This window comes from Chelonia mydas, chromosome 21 (genome assembly GCF_015237465.2).
Source record: "Chelonia mydas isolate rCheMyd1 chromosome 21, rCheMyd1.pri.v2, whole genome shotgun sequence".
Classification (NCBI taxonomy): domain Eukaryota; kingdom Metazoa; phylum Chordata; order Testudines; family Cheloniidae; genus Chelonia; species Chelonia mydas.
In genome coordinates, this window is record NC_051261.2 from 15629645 (window position 1) to 15645843 (window position 16199).

A 16199-nucleotide genomic window follows, 5' to 3' on the forward strand; every position below is an offset into this window, starting at 1 on the left:
ATTTCAAACTTATTTTCTGCTAATCAAACTGCTGTTTGAAGGTCCATCCACAAAGACTCCAGCTGAGCTTTGTTTACCCACAATTAACAATTACATTCCAAGTTCTTCATTCTCCCTACTCTATTCAGGTTCTTACATGGTAGCAGGATGTCTGCCTCCCTACGTGAGCATGCAATTATATGTGACAGTGTCGTAACGTGGCCTTTCTGGGACACTGACATCTCCGGACTGTGCCCAGAACCTCACTTTGTAGGACTATCTCTGAGCCCTTGTCTACAACCAGGGAATCAAGATCCTCTAGTAATTTGAATTTAAGATACAGGAATAGCCAACTGGAGCTTTACTTCAAAGACTCATTGTGCTCAGTAAAAATCTGAAGCTCCTTTGAGCAAATGTGAAATTGGAACCATCTCCAGAAAGGCAGGAAATTGCTTTCATCACTGCAATAGGTTAGGGGGGTTCAGCAGCTCTTAACCCTCACGAGGAGAATCCTTCTTTTTGTTTAAAGTGGTGAAGCTACATCCCACTTGGATTGCGTTCAAAGGGAAACGAACCGGGGGAGAGAACAAAGAGGTGCATTCTATCAATGTCAGCATGAGCGTATTACAGAAGATGATGTAACGTTGCAAAACCAGCTTAAAGCCTTCGGTTCACTGGGACAGCACAACATGCTGCCTCCCCCACATCAGAATAAGCTGACTCCAGAGCAGTGCCAGCCAGCTCAGGGCTTTCAAGCGAGGATGGCAGTCCTTCCATGCAGCTGACTGGCAGGAGAAATGGCAAAGCAAAGGAGCTGTTTGAGTGGGGCAGTCGCTGCTTTGAGAGGGCACATGCTACTGAGCATCCCTGTAGATTTCAATGGGGGTAAGAGGGAACAAATATAGGGAAGTCTGACAACAATCTTCTGTTCCAAGATGACTCACTGAGATTTCCTTCCAGCAACGTGCTCTCGGAAGGGAGGGCAGAAGTACAATCATTTTAAGTTTTCCCCTGGCTGCTGTGTGAGACTTCTCAAAGCCAGCATCACCTCCCTGACAAACTCCTTTGCCTTTCCAGTTCACATGAAATGAAACACTGAGGGCTTTACTTTAGCTTGCCTACTACTCCAGGGCATGCAGGGTCAGCACACCAAAGCTCACCCAGGAGATCACAGAGGGTCAGTTTCTGAAAGCACTCTGGGAGAAATGGCTTTCACGGTTGTGGGATCAAACAGCACGGGCACAGATCCAGCGTGAGGTGCAAATGACTGAGTGATCATATACAGCAATTCTAGTATCAGACCATGCTCTGAGAACATGGTCAGTAACTCAAGTCAAGATTGCATAAAGGGACACACACAGAGGGTTACATTGGGCACCTCCTCCCACACAACATACTCCATTCCTGCATGATAACCTCTTCAATTATTAATCCTAAACACAGAAGGGAAAAAGGGGTGAGCAAATTCTTTCATACCTTCATCTCCTCCTCCATTTCAGAAAGTCTCCGCTCGAGGGCTCGTTTCCCCTGTTTAGAAACATTCAAAACACTGATGATCATGCGGCAGATTTGGGGAAAACTCAATACTTTTTCTTCAAAGAAAAAAATAGCAGCTTATATTTCTATAGTGACATTCATAGAAAAGTATCCCAAAGCACTTCACAAAAGCAGGAATTACTTCCTCTACCAGTCAAGTGTAGCCATCAGTGGGGTGGAGCATGGCAGCTGTTAAACTCACATGCAGTGTTACTAGACCGTTTTAAAGACAGGATGTAAGAAAGCTGTATGTGATTGAAATTGCAGGGGGAGTTTGAGGAGGCAGAACTACCTGCCCTCCCGCCAATGAACTGGAATTGAACTAGAACCCAGTTATGCCCCCTTTATGAAACTGCATTATGGGTTCTAGTATCCACAATTGTTCAGGACTTCCTGCTGCAGCACTGGCTTGAGCCCTCTCAGAAGAGGGGAAGAAAGCCATTGACTCAAACACTACCACCACTGCTTGCAGCACCTACAGGTCTGCTGAAGAGCCCTCAACGAAGAACTGACCAGGCTCAGCCCTGCTTAACTGGAGAGATCTGATGAGATTTGGGGCTTGGCTACACTTACATTTTAGAGCGCTCTAATTTGCTGTCTCAGGGGTGTGAAAAATCACACACCCCCTCCCCCCCGAGCACAGCAAGTCAGAGCGCTTTAAAGGTGTGGGGGTGGATTACCAGGAGCGTGGGGAGAGCTCTCTCCCAGCACTCGCATGCGAAGAGCTCTCTCCCAGCACTCGCATGCGAAGAGCTCTCTCCCAGCACTCGCATGCGAGCACGTTCGCACTTCAGAGTGCTGCCGAGACAGCGCTTTGAAGTGTCCAGTGTAGCCATGCCCTAAGACAGTACAGGCTGCAGGCCAAAGAGAAAGAATCTTTGCTACTGTCCAAACTCAGGATGCTTGAATGTGACTATCTCTGAACACTGGTATGTGTTTGCACACAAGTAGCTCAGGTCTTTCACTCCAGGAATTGGACTTAAACCCCATCCTCACAACTAGCAGAAGGCTCCAAAATCTAATGAATCAAACACAGGGTAAACAATGGGATAAAAATATCACTTTAGCCAGGAATGGCAATTTAAATCTTTGATCTACTGCTGTGAATTTGACTGCTCAGATCGGGGAAGGGAGTGCTCAGAGGCTCATATTTCAAGGTATAAGATACTACCCACTTGACTGGAAAGGGCTGGGTTTTTTGTTGAGATGGTCCTTTGTGTTAGTGAAGACGAGGAGGATGTAGAAGGAATTGCCACACTGGGCCAATAACCCTTCAACACCATGGAAGGTCAATTGTGGTTCTGTACCATCTTGTGTTAAGGTAGACAGTTAAGTTTAACTGTTTTACAGTAGCAGAAAAGCTTGGGGAGCCAAGATCAGAACTCCTGTATTATCGCAAGCACTATTCCATGGAGCAGAAACAAAATGTGCCCATGTTTTTAATTAACATTTGCCTTCCGGAAACTAACATGCACATCAGAGACATAAGAATCAAAGAATGGGACACAAACGCATACCCTTTTCTCCATTTCCAGCATACTCGATCGGTCAGAGGTTTTTTCCTGTTTCTGCTATTTCAATTAAAAATAGAAAGTTATTAAAACAGAGTGGCATGCACAGGGACAGCACAAAGGGAATGGCCAGAACCTCCATACCTAAGAAAGCTGTTTTTACAAGGAGCCTAATGTAGTTACCATGAACAATCATACTTTCTACTTCAATAGCAGCTTTCAGAGAATCCAAAGCACTTTACAAGCAAGCACAATTTTCTTTTATGGAAACCATACCAGCACCTCCAAATCATAGGTTCATCAGCCAACACCCCCTCCCTCCTGTCTTCATCTCCCCAGTTCTGGAGCCCCTTTCCTCCTTACCTGGGCTGCTTTTTCCAGTTTTGATTTGATATCAGCCAGCTCCAGCTGGGCTTCCTGCAGTTTGGATTTCAGCTTTTGGTTTTCAGACAGCGCGCCCTCGTAGAGCTGAAACAGGGAGCCAGGTATTTGAATTGCTCTGTGCCTATCGTATGAGCCTGCCTAACCGTCACAACTGCACGGAGACGTGTTGCTCCACAGCTCTGAACACCAGTAGCAGGTTTTAGAGCCGTTTCTGCATTGCCACCACTTTCTAAGAATGGCTCAACTCTTCTGCGCTGATTTTTCCTCCCCAGTCCTAATAAACTGATTCCATAAAAGAAATTAAGAAGGTCCGTTGTGGCTTTTGTAGTTTCTTAAAATCCCTTTTCTTTGTCTACTGCCTGTGGCATTTTTAAGAATGGCTTGCCTGTCTTAATAATTTAATATAATAAAGAACTCAGATGTTCAATCAACATCACTGAGTTGGCTGACCAGACCTAAACCTATAATTCAGCTGAGAGTGTGTTGCTCTGCTCTTACATGGTTTCACTTCAAGGAAGAGAAATAACAGTCAAGAAATTTTACCAGGGAGGAAGATTACCAGCCTCACCAATTCCTGAGTCCATCAGTATTTCCCACCTCTCAGAGAGGCAAGACAAACGCCTTTAGGCAAACTGTGCTGGAACATTATAGTCCTGCACGCTGACTGGCTGTTAAGGAGACACTGGTTTCTAATTCAGATGGAGTCCTCTCTCACCATACTAGTTTTTAGTTTAAAAAACTAAACTGAAGTACCTTCTAGGGTTTCACATCCCTGGGAATTAAGATCACCTTAATCTGTTCACCTTTCAACAGTTGTGACTTGCTATTACCATATTTTATTTCATTTATTTTACACACACACACGTTCCTCTCTGCTCTAAGATCAGGTTAAAGAATAATTTCACCCCTTAGCTTTAGTTATTGAAGGATTAAGGCAAGAGTTAAATTAGGTTCTTCCAAAATAGCTATATAAGGTGGTAGCTTAAAACCCACGGACGTATAGTACGCTCCCCTTAGCTCATAATACCAAACAACGTATTTTGGTTTTCCCTGCCGACTAGCATTCCAGGTTTCATCCTGGTGCTGATTCAAAGCAGATGAAGACTGTAATGAAAACCAGTGGTTATAAACACCGAGCAAACATTACCCAGCAATAATGCAAGATAAGGCCTTCCGAAATGCCATTCAGACTGTGTAGCTACTTTTCAGATGCTTTCATCTTTGTCATTTGAGAAATCCCCCTGAGACGGAACTTCGTACACTAGCTGCATGTTAACAAAGCAAACCACTCTGAGCTGGAGCACTTCTTCAGCCTGTTTGCCTCTTTCCTGTGGATTCAGTCGTCTCTCGTTCCCTGAGTCCATGGTTCTTTTATATCTTTGAAGGAGCGTGATTCCAACAGACAGTGAAGTCAGGAGAAACAAACCCTGAGATGGCTGGGCTGATAAAATAACCCTTTGCTTGCAAGGTAACTTAGTGATTCCTGAAAACTCTCCCTTTTTAATCTTTCACAGCTCCTCCCAGCAGACCTCAGGTTTCTGCAAGAAGGCTACAGCTCAAATAGGCAGCTCTTATGGGTAGATGGGGTAGAAATATTACATATAAAAGAGCCCTACTTTTTTATAGTCCCTGTTAGTGTCCTCCTCTGTTCTACTGCTGAGGGAAGCCAGGCGGTTCTCTCTTCTGGTGTAAGCGCCGGAGCGGCTGGCGGCACGATCGCTGTACGAGTCACTGGAGGTAGGGCTTGTACCTGCTGATTCCAACCTAAAAACAAACAAGATCCAACTCTAGTAGAGAAGAGTAGAGATCAGCCTGGGAACAGCTAAGATGCGGTCAGTGTGACCGTGACTGGTCAGGACTCAAGCCTTCCAAGAAACATCTCAATACCTACCAGAAGCAGCTCAGAACATTCACTGATAACACGTCACTGCTATCATTCTGGAGCTCAGTGCAAAGCTTAAATGAAGTTCACATGAGGAACTCCTGGACAATGTGGTCACCTACAGCTTGGAAACTCAGAAAATGGGGTATTGGCCCCATCCCCGCCAAACAAGGATATACAAGTCAGCGGTTTCTGCCAACCTTTCCCCCAAGGTATGGTTCTGCCTTGCTGGCGGAGAGGTTCCCCACCCACTCAAACGGCAGTGAAAAGGATAATTTCTTTCCCCTTGCTGAGTCACTGCCTATGTGATTTCTTTCTGGGAGAAGAATGGTTCCAAAACTTGCATGAGGCAAGTACTTATACCAAGGGAACCCTTTTTGGAATTGACGTAGTCCTGGACCCTGATCCCTGTTTCATCTCCAATAAGCAGGAAATGCTACTCATTTAGAGTGCTGTGAATGTAGGAGGCAAGACAAATATACCATTTATACCTATTAATTAGAAAATGTGTATGGTAAAGCTCTTACCTGGAAAGTCTTTCATGCTAAAGGAAGAGGGAGACAAAAGAAAACAGGATTAGCAAGTGAGACAACATTAACACGTCAACTCAAGAATTGCAGCCACAGCACTTAGGAGCTACTTTCCAACTCTGAAATCAAGCCCCAAGAACACTGCTACAAGCTTTATCCAAACTGTATTGTCTCACGTATCCAAACCACAAATCTCTGATCTTTTCCCATAACCTCTCAATTGCTATGATTTCACTGCAGCATTTCAGGTTTCAACCTACTGAGAAGGAATGACAGGTACTGAAGACACTGGGCAAAATCCAAGTTTCTAAAATCATAACATTGTGGGGATGACTGTCAGGGAGGAAAGTGGAGTCGGACAGGAGTGTGTGTGTCTGTCTGTCTGTAATAAAGACTGCAATGAGATTCCTTTACATGGAGGCAGTTTTAAATCCATTGGCTGTATGTTAAACTTCCTCCATCTAGTTCGCATTAGGCTGACTTTAATTCTGACCCTATCAAGACCAGTGATGGCTTACGTTTTACATATCCTTAAATGCAAGCCTAAAATATCCATTAGTGAAGACTGCGACTGTGTGTGCACTGCACTCAAAATCTCATTCATGGAAGGGACATTCGTCATGAAACGAATAATTCATTGGTTGTCAGATCTCCCTTCGATTCACACCAAAGGTATGAATGCATGCCTTCTAACCTTGATGGAAGAAGCGTCCATTGAGTGAGATAGATGAGAACAGCATGGGAAAGTATGACACAAAGACAACCCTCTCTCCTTCCCCCTGCGTATTTGTGTTAGACTCTGAAAATCTGCAAATCGGCATTGTTTTCATGGCTGAACATCTCACACATAAAGCAAATTTCCAGCAGAAGGAATGCTCTTTTCAGAAGTTACTCAAGAGTGCTGAGGGGACACAGCAGTACCTGAGCATAGTGAAACTTTGGGGGACCCTGGCTGCAGAGCACTGGGCGAGATGGTTTGGAATTTTCGGTGCAGAGTGCATTTCCCTGCGAGTTCAACCAACCTCCAAACCACCCCTGCAGTTCTATTCTTAGCACTGCATCTGCTGCAGCCCACTTGTGCTCTTAAACCGAAGACAATCTGAGCCAACCTATACATAAAATAAATCAGAGCATAGTTTGGCTTGGCACAACAGTCTGCTAGAGGTTAGCTGCGGTAAGCCACGCTTGCTAAAAAGAGTCTTCTGGGTTAGAACGTTCTCCATTACATACAAGTGCAGAAGTCAAACAGTAGTGGCATAGATGACACAGCATCCACCATCACAAGTATGGTCCCAACACGTCCTTCCATCATCTCTGTAACCCTTGTGTGTATTTTATAGACATTTATCAAAGTTTTAATTTATATAATCCAATGCCAACTGGACCACAATTTTCCCTGTTTTGAACCTTGTGTTAGTTTTGCCACCTCTAAAATGGGTGTAAAATGCTACTATATCACAGTATTAATGCTTTACACCCATTGCACTAGTGCAAGTGACAGCACAAAGCAGGACAGAAGTGGGCCCTGTTTTAAACCCATGCCCCCCCAGTTAATTCTCCTTTGTTGGACTTGAGCTAATCAAATATGCTGTAAAATGTAATGCTAAAAGCCTCACTTGGGTGGATAACTTGTCCATTTTCAAGAGGTGAGATCTGAAGACTTTCAGGGTGTCATGGGCTAAGACCCAGGATTTAGCTTGAAGTTGTCTCTCAAACTAGGGTCGCCAACCCTTCAGGATTGTCCTGGAGTCTCCAATTAAAGATGAATTTTTAATTAAAGATTATGTCATGAAATTAAATCTCCAGGAATATGTCCAATCAAAATTGGCAACCCTATCTCAAACTGCTTGATAGTGAAAAGTCCACCTAGGCTTCAAAACTAGGCTTGCAGTCTTGTTAGACTGTTCAGCATTTCTAGCAATGTCTGAAGTCCAGGGGGCTTCTCCATGTTCATGGAGAAATACACAGCAAAGGGTTCTATATACTCTCCTTGGCTATACTATTCTTATGAGCAGGCAGGGTGAAAAAAACCTAAAAATCAGAAACTGAGCAAGAACAGAGCAACTGGGAAAAGCACCACATCATTCTGTCAACTTTCCAGCAGCATGAGGCCTGCATCCAGTTTAACTCAAGTACAACCTTAAGGTGTATCAGAAGCTTGTGTACACTGCCACATTTGCTTGTTCTTAAATATGCTTCCTAATTTAATCTCACATTTCTATAGCAACAGAGAAGGATTCTGAAGTGCTTTGCAAACAAAAACACTGTGCAAACAGTACACAGGGACCACTTCATTACACAGGCACCTCTGGAGTGAAACCTGGCAAGTGTTTAGCTGTACAAAGCAACTCTATATAACAGTTCAAGGCTGGGGGAGTGAACAGTGAAACCGCATTTGATAAGTGAACAGAAATTGCTTTGTTGGTTGAGTTCACCAGCAATGGAAAAAAGCTGGAATCAATTAGCTCTGTCTTCTTTCTGTAGTTATAGCTGCCGGATCCCTTGTGTTACACTCAGACCATATTTTGGCCCTTGTTTAGGGCCAGCTGCTAACTCCTGAAGTAGCTCTGCCATAAAAGTTTGAGGGGAAGATTTTCAAAAGAGACAAATTACAATTAGGCACCTAACTGCTATTTATACTTTTGAAAGTCTTCCCCTTAGTGTGGTTGCTGCTAGGGAAATGAGCAGAAAAGCTAACCACTATTTCCATGCAGGCAGTTGTGTGGCCCATCATCATAGCTAGGGCCCTACCAATTTCATGGCGGTGAAAAACGTGACACGGGCCATGAAATAAGCCCTTCCCCATGAAATCCGATGTCCCCTTGTTCCTAGGAGCACCCCTGCAAAGGGGGCTCCTAGTTCTGCCTGGGCTGGGGACAGACAGGACTTGTCCATCCCCTGCACAACTGCTCGGTGAGGGGGACAGGGGGACCAGACCCACCTTTGGGTGCCTCCCCCTGCTTTAGGGCGCTCTGGGGCTGGGCAGCAGCCCCAGAGGTTCCTGCAGCTAGAAGAGGCTTGTGGAGTTGGATCCGATCTTCCCTGTGCTGCTGGGAGCGCTCCAGCAAAGGGGGCTCCTAGCTGCTAGTCCGGGCAGGGCTGGGGCAGGACAGGACTTGCTCTTTCCCTGCAAGGCTGCTCTTGGGTATCTCTGTCTGCAGATAGCTCCGCACCCCCTCCTCCCCACTCTGTTCAGCTCTGAAGGCAGCACAGAAGTGAGGGTGACAATCCCATGACCCCCCTACACAGGTTTGTGACCCCCCCAATCCCCTCTTGGGTCGGGACCCCCACAGTTACAACACTGTGACATTTCAGATTTAAACATCTGAAAACGTGAAACTTACCAATTTTCAACTCCTATGGCCATGAAATTGACCATAATGGACCATTAATTTGATAGGGCCCCTAACCATAGCATTTAGTTACCTCACCGTTACTTTGTTCTGACGGCCAGCAAGATAAGGAAAGTTTGTTCTGCCCCATTATACAGGTGGAGAACTGAGGCACAGAGGGATAAGAGGACATTTTCGAACACACCTCAGTGATTCAGGAGACTATCCCATTTTCAAGGTGTCGGAGCACGTGGGGGCCCAAATCCCACTGACCTTCCGAGAAACTTCGGCTCCTAAACTGCTTGAGCTGTCTTTGGCAGAGCTGGAAATTGAACCCAGCTCTGACCTTCTGTTCACTGCCTTAACCACAAGGCTACGCTTCCGCATGTGCCTTATTTTTCTAAGAGCCTTCGGTTCGGGCAGCTGTAATTAAGAGGCCTTGCAGGGAATTTCAGTAAGTTAAGGAGGAAAACTTCCACATTTTACTGGCATCTCAAACTGTGATGTTTACTTTAAGTAGCTTTCCCACTTCTGTCCTTACTGCCTGACACAACAGAGCCTCCCTGTTCTTTTGTAAGAGGTTCTAGTAAAACTTGCTTCTTAAAACAAAGTATTTCACTTCAGCACAAAAGTCAGACAGCTACCCAATGTCTTCCGGCCCCATCTTCTCCATTCAGCAGGGTAGAGGAAATAGGGGGTGATTAACAACGCTCTTGTTGAAAATTATCCAAGTGTTTTACAGACCAATATGCTAATCCCTTTCAGTGACAGCTTTTCCTACAGTGGCAACCGGTCATGGAAATAATCCACTGAATTTGAAGCTCTGCAGCTATTACATCAGGCTTGTTTATGTTCTTTAACAGCACTGAGAAAGTCCTCAAACAACAGGTCTCCTTTCCTGGAGGGCAGCGTGGGGGAAGAGGGGGAAACCATTTTAAATGGAGGAGAGGGGGGAAATCACATGGTCACCTTATGAAAAGCAAAATGTGGTCACTTTGTTCACAAACCAGGGAAGTCTCTCTCAGGCAGAGGGGAGAGAGACTGAATGAGACTGGGGGGGAAAAAAGATTTAAAGGTACTGACAGAAAGGGGCAGAAAAGAGACAAGAGTATTGTGTCATCTTCCAGCTCTACTCCCTTCCACGAGAGCATCAGGTCGCATCCTTTCAGGCAGGGCTCTTCTTACTTCAGTATGGCCAAAATTACTGCTAGGAAGGACACTGCAGGGCATCCCACCAGCCTAACAGACATTTAGGAACTGAGGAGAAAGGAACAGCCAAACAGCTCCCTCAGTGGTTATTTTAAAAACATCTTTATACCACAACTTACAAAGCCAAGTTCTTTTCTTGATGGGTGGGTCTGGGTACACACTTAATCTGTATGGCTATGTGTTGTTAAATTAATCCTATTTATTATGAGAAGTTCATAATTTGCAGGAAATCATTGGATTTCACATTTGTACCCCAGACTGCAGCTCTGCAGAAAGCTTGGCGTCTTTTCCAAGGTCATCCTCTTGTGTCCTTCCACCCACAATCATAGGTTTTTTCCCCTGTATCGGGCACGATATGGCCCGATCTGTGGCCCTGGAGAGGTCTTCCATGGTGCACCGAGTCCCTGGGTGATGCTCTGGAACTGCTCCCCATGAAGCCAGTCAGGACTCTGGGGAAGTCTCCTCTCTGGGAGCAGACTGTCTTCAGGGCAAGAAGCTCACATGGCTTCCACCTTCTTGGGTCTGACCTTGGAGCATTCAGCATCCTCTGCCCCTCTGTGCGCTGCCCAGGCGGGGTCCTGGGGAAGCCAGAGGGTCCTGCCCCCAAACTTTGCAGTCAGACATGACTCTTAGCCAGTAAAACAGAGGTTTATTAGATGACAGGAACACGGTCTAAAACAGAGCTTGTAGGTACAGAGAACAGGACCCCTCAGCTGGGTCCATTTTGGGGGGCAGTGAGCCAGACAACCATGTCTGCACTTCACTCCATGTCCCCAGCCAGCCCAAACTGACTCACTTTCCACCCCCTCCTCCTCTGGGCTTTGTCCCTTTCCCAGGCCAGGAGGTCACCTGATTCCTTTGTTTTCTTCTCACCTTTAGCTATCACTTTGCAGGGAGGAAAGGCCCAGGCCATCAGTTGCCAGGAGACAGAGCGTCGGTCATTTATGTACAGTGGCCCTTTGCTCTGCAACAATTACACCCCCTTATCCCACCACCTAGAGACTTAAGAAATGTATAGGGGAAACTGAGGCACCCCTACAGTATTCAGAGGAAACATTAAGAACAGTCCCACTTCGTCACACACAGTTCCTCCAGGAGCTGGCAGATCAGCAGATGTTCCATGGCCTGTGTTTCACCACAGTCCCATGTCTGGGTCATAGGTAGCCCCATTTCTGCACACTGACTTTTGAACGGCCATCTCTTATTTGGAAGTGCTTTAAACAACATCTCCAGGTCAACCAGTCCTTCCTTGCACCTGTTGGAAGGCATTCGGCAACACTGGTGTGCCTTTTGACATCCTCAGCGAGTATTTCCAGCGACGTGTGCCCCATTTCCAGTCACGTGGCCATCGATGATTTTCTAAGCGATTCCATTGGCACGAGAAAAAGTGGGTTATTTCAGGCAGCTAACTGACATGTAGCAGATGTCTGGTACCTTCGATTTGATGCAGTCGTTCTATTTTGCTTGTGACTGATCTGCTGATATCCGGGGGAACAATTCTGGCAAGTGCACAGAACCTGTTCGCATCTGGTGGCTTTAGACGTCCTGGGATGTAACAGCAGCTGTCATTCAGAACAGGGCCCAGCTTCTTCGCATGAGCCAGTCTTTCCCACATGGGATGAGCGTATTTGGCGGTTGAATAGCGAAGTGCAAGTATGGTGGCTCTTAACGTTGCTGGGTTGGCTCCCCTTTTTGACTTTGCAAGTATGCCATTCCCAAGGTCTGAAAGCCTTGGACGCTTTCCCTCAGAGTGATCCAGTTCAAGTCCTATTTTGAGAGAAAGATCATTAAGTTCCAGGTTTGTCCAAACCTGGAGGAACTGGCACTATAAACCTACTGTAATTAAAAGTTGCAAAACATTTTCCCTCCTAAAACCATGCTTACAATTGACCACAGGCTTTCGGGTGTGTATGGGAGGGAAGGAATCACTTTTGGGACTGACTTTTTCAATGGCTGGTCTTTGTCCAAAGGCCAATCTTGTGTGTGTGAAAGTTTCAGAGGAAAAGGTTCACATAATTTTAAGATAGTGGAAGAAAATACATTTTCCTCCATTGTGGAAAAAAAGGTCAAAGCATAAATTTTGGAATGGGCTCTAGCCAAAGGAGCTGAACTGTGAAAATCTGTCTGAGCATAACCCTCACGGAGGCAGCTTTGACACTAACAAATGGATGAGTCTTTTAAAACTGCTGATTGAGAACGTACAGTGGAACCTTTAAGTTTTCAGTTGCGCATTTCAGGAGACACACACCAGGGATGACTTGGGAAGAGTAAACCTCAGGGCAAATTAAGAGGCAAAAACTGGGCCAGTGTCACTTGTTCAAAGACAGACATCCAGATGTACTAGTCAGCACCCCAAAACGGAGGCAGCTTGTTAAAAGAGCTCAGTTCCCAACATGCCCAGTTCTTTCGAAAATCTGGCCCAATTGTAGGCAGTGAGCTCGTCTGAAATTCTGGCCACATGTTTCCCAAAACTGCATTGGGACAAGTGTCTTACTGACCAGCGCTTCTCCCTCCACCAGTTTTCCTTTTGAAAAAGTTGTAGGAAAAATGCAAAAAATTTTTACTGCAACAATGAAGTTGTATAGTTAAACATTATTTTTAAAGTAAAAATGCAAGCGTTACGGGTCCTGGAGCATTAACTCAGCCTCACTGCATACATGATACATGAGCAGTGGAGTGTGGTACATGCTTCAGAGACCTAGCTCCTGCCCCAAAGAGTTGAAAATCTAAACTCACACATGACAAGTAAGGGCTGAAGACTTTAACCTCCTAAAGAGGAAAGAGGTGGGAGGCGGGAAGAGAAGAGGAGGAGGAGAGTAGGACAAAAAGGTTACCACTGTACGAGAGTCACTCAGTAAGACATGTACATGCAAGTGTGGTATTTTCCATTCCTATTTTTTGTTAAATAGATGCCTTACATTATGCTATGTTAAAAGTATGCCCAGGAGTACAATGCAGCTATAACTATCAGAACCTTAACTGTCCTTTTTCTTGGCCATTAACACTGCATTTTCAGATACTATATTGTCCGTTTTGTCCACTTCGTTCCATTTTCCTCAGGCCTTGCTGAAGTTTAACTAGAAACAATTGCAGCCTTACAACTTCAAACTGTGAGATCATACATCTCACACGCCAAACAGGATCCGGTTGGGGCAGTATTCAGATAGGAGAACAATGAAAACCAAGGAGCTGTGTTAGTGATACGGATGGTGATATGCTTCCCTGAGTCGGTATTAAACCAATATGCCAGCATTTCTTCAGAAAGCACTGAGCTCTAGAAGGTGCAGTCTTTTAAAAATGTGAAACCAGAGCATGGTGAAAAGGAGAGCATATTCACACACACTCAAGTTTCTGGTAAGCCCTATGCTTGCCCTCTTCCCCTGTAGAGTTAAGATGTGAAATCACTATATGGTCACGTACAAAGGAACTACTCAAAGCATCATATCCTGGGGTCAGGTAGCAGCAGCAGCACCATGTTCGGGCACAGTGCAGAGGATGCATTATACTGTCCTTCAGCAACCTGTCTAGCCAATCCAGAAAGGGTACTAATGAGGCCCAGAGGGAATCTCATCCAGCGGAGATTGATTGGTTGGCAGAACGGAGGGCCTCTGAGGTGGGCTACTGCTAAGGAACCAAGGAGGCAAACAGAGCAGTATTAGTTATTCTAATATTGCTCTGAACTTTCCCACATGAAGCTATTTCTCTCCAACCCTTCTTGCCCCAGGATATTTCATTGAGCTCTTACTCTGTTCCCATTTCTAATTAAAAAGCAGAGCTAGGTATCAGCAGTTTATTAGTTTGGATGGCAACGAGACTGAGAAGAGCCCGGAACGCCATATGGTTTCGATTTTAGAAATGTGTTCAGATTATGGAACACTGGAGACTTCCTTTAAAAAACTCAAAAGCTTTTACAGATATTAGAAGTTTAGTAAAGTATAATTAAAACCAACCTCCTTATAGAAGGCTTAAGATAAAATGCAGCCCTAAAAGGCAGTGCCAGAAGGGGATCAACCTTTTCTCTTGCCAAAGCAGAAATTGGCCTAACTGCCTTCAATTGCATTCTTCTGTGGCCCTGACCCTGCAAGGATGCGGGAAAACATCTAATATTTACATTTCTTCCAAAGAAAATACATGGGCCAGGAACATTTTATGCTGTATCATCTCCAACTCGTCAAGCTTGGGAAAAACTGGGCTATTCTGGGATGTTTTGCACAGGATTTGTTTTGCTGTATTTTGTCATAGTGTCCAGTGAATATCCATGATAAAATGACTATCCACTAACGAGATCCTGGAGCATAGCTCAAGCCATACCCCCTTCATCACCTTTCCCAATGAAAAGGCCACGTTTTATGCACCACCTGTAGTTTAATCTTCTGTTGCCAAGTATCCGCCCAGTGAGCCTCATGAGTTAGGATTTTAAAACAACTTGGAGCTCACAGACTCATAGACTTTAAGGTCACAAGGGACCATCATGATCATCTGGTCCCGCAGACTGCAGGCCACAAAGCCACCCCCACCCACTCCCGTAATAGACCCGTCTCACCTCTGGCTGAGTTACTCAAATCATGGTTTAAAGACTTCAAGTTACAGAGAATCTACCACTCACATTAACAAAAAACAGAAGTCACCTGCTTTTAGGGGCATTTCCCTCTTCCCCGCATATGCATAACAGGCAAAGAGTTAGGAGGCACTGTTTGTCAAGAAAACAACACACCCCCTCCTTTCACCTTGTCTGTGCCCGCTTCCCACTCCCAAGATTTTATACAGTTGCTACCACTGGTGCCGCTCCTCTGGTATGATGGTGGTAAAAAACGACAGCTACCACGGATGCCTTGTTCACACTAGAGCTCTCTCCCACCATTCCTACCAAAAGAGGAGCTGCACTAGTAGTAGCTTTGAGGAAAAGACCCAAGACATTACCGTACTGTAGGTTCTCACACCCCTATTCATGCATATACAGATCGGACAAGTATATGATTCAGTTTAATGCCTCTTACCCCACGGATTTATTTGGAATTACATACGTTACTCAAGAACTGAAGAGTGCAGTCTTAGAATGGGAGCAATATAACAAGGACATCCATTCTTAAAGGAATTCCCTACTGGCGAAGAGTACTTAATAATGCTTCTTGACATTATGGTATCTCTGGAAAAACAAGCCTACTGATATGACAGCTGCATACTTCTGGAGCTTCCTGTTAGCTAGGGAGGAAAAAGAACAGCTTGCCTTCCAATTTTAGGTAAAACCAAACCCCCCCAAATAACCCCCAACCCCCAGTAAACCTGATGCAAAGTATGTTTTCCCAAACTATAAATCAGCAGGCTTAGCTTAATAAAAGCTGCTCTTATGGGAGCACATCAGATGATCATCCAAGAACGAACAGCGGCTTCAGAGACTAGCTGAACACCTTAGATAATTGAACATGTGCTATCCTCATTGTAAATCAGAGACGAATACATACGACCATAATTCTGGGTGACAACTGTGTGTGATTAGTGCACTGCTCCAACCCCAAACTGGGCCTAAAATTCAACAGTAATACTACAGTTTGCATGACTTCCAGCCCCTACCCTCAGTTCCCGGTCTCTTCTCTTGCATGGCCCTTTGGCTTTACAACAGCTGAACTTCATTATCACAAACCCACAGGGATAAAAGTCTGCATGTAAAATGTCAAGCTGGATTGTATTTTAATTTAGTAAAGGCCACAATTCAGAAACCTGGTTTTGTGGCTGTTAATTTTTCTCCCCCACATCCCCCCCCCCTTTTTTTTTTTGAAGGCAGATCAGATTTTATTGGTGAAAAATTTAATTTTGCAGAGAAGCGATACAATCTTAG

The 16199-nt window shown here is 45.0% G+C and overlaps 1 protein-coding gene across 9 annotated transcripts in view; it reads right to left on the minus strand.

Moving 5' to 3' along the window:
* Window positions 1–16199, minus strand: part of PPP1R12B (protein phosphatase 1 regulatory subunit 12B) — a 173387-nt gene that overhangs the window by 16833 nt on the left and 140355 nt on the right. For 8 of the 9 annotated variants that reach the window (XM_037885321.2, XM_037885319.2, XM_037885318.2 and 5 more), the window contains 5 exons: window positions 5820–5836; window positions 5027–5174; window positions 3390–3494; window positions 3033–3086; window positions 1456–1506 (listed from right to left, as the gene is read on the minus strand). In XM_037885321.2, the coding sequence (XP_037741249.1) occupies window positions 1456–1506; window positions 3033–3086; window positions 3390–3494; window positions 5027–5174; window positions 5820–5836 (375 nt within the window). The remainder of the gene's footprint in view (window positions 1–1455; window positions 1507–3032; window positions 3087–3389; window positions 3495–5026; window positions 5175–5819; window positions 5837–16199) is intronic. The other variant, XM_043533339.1, reaches the window with a different exon arrangement.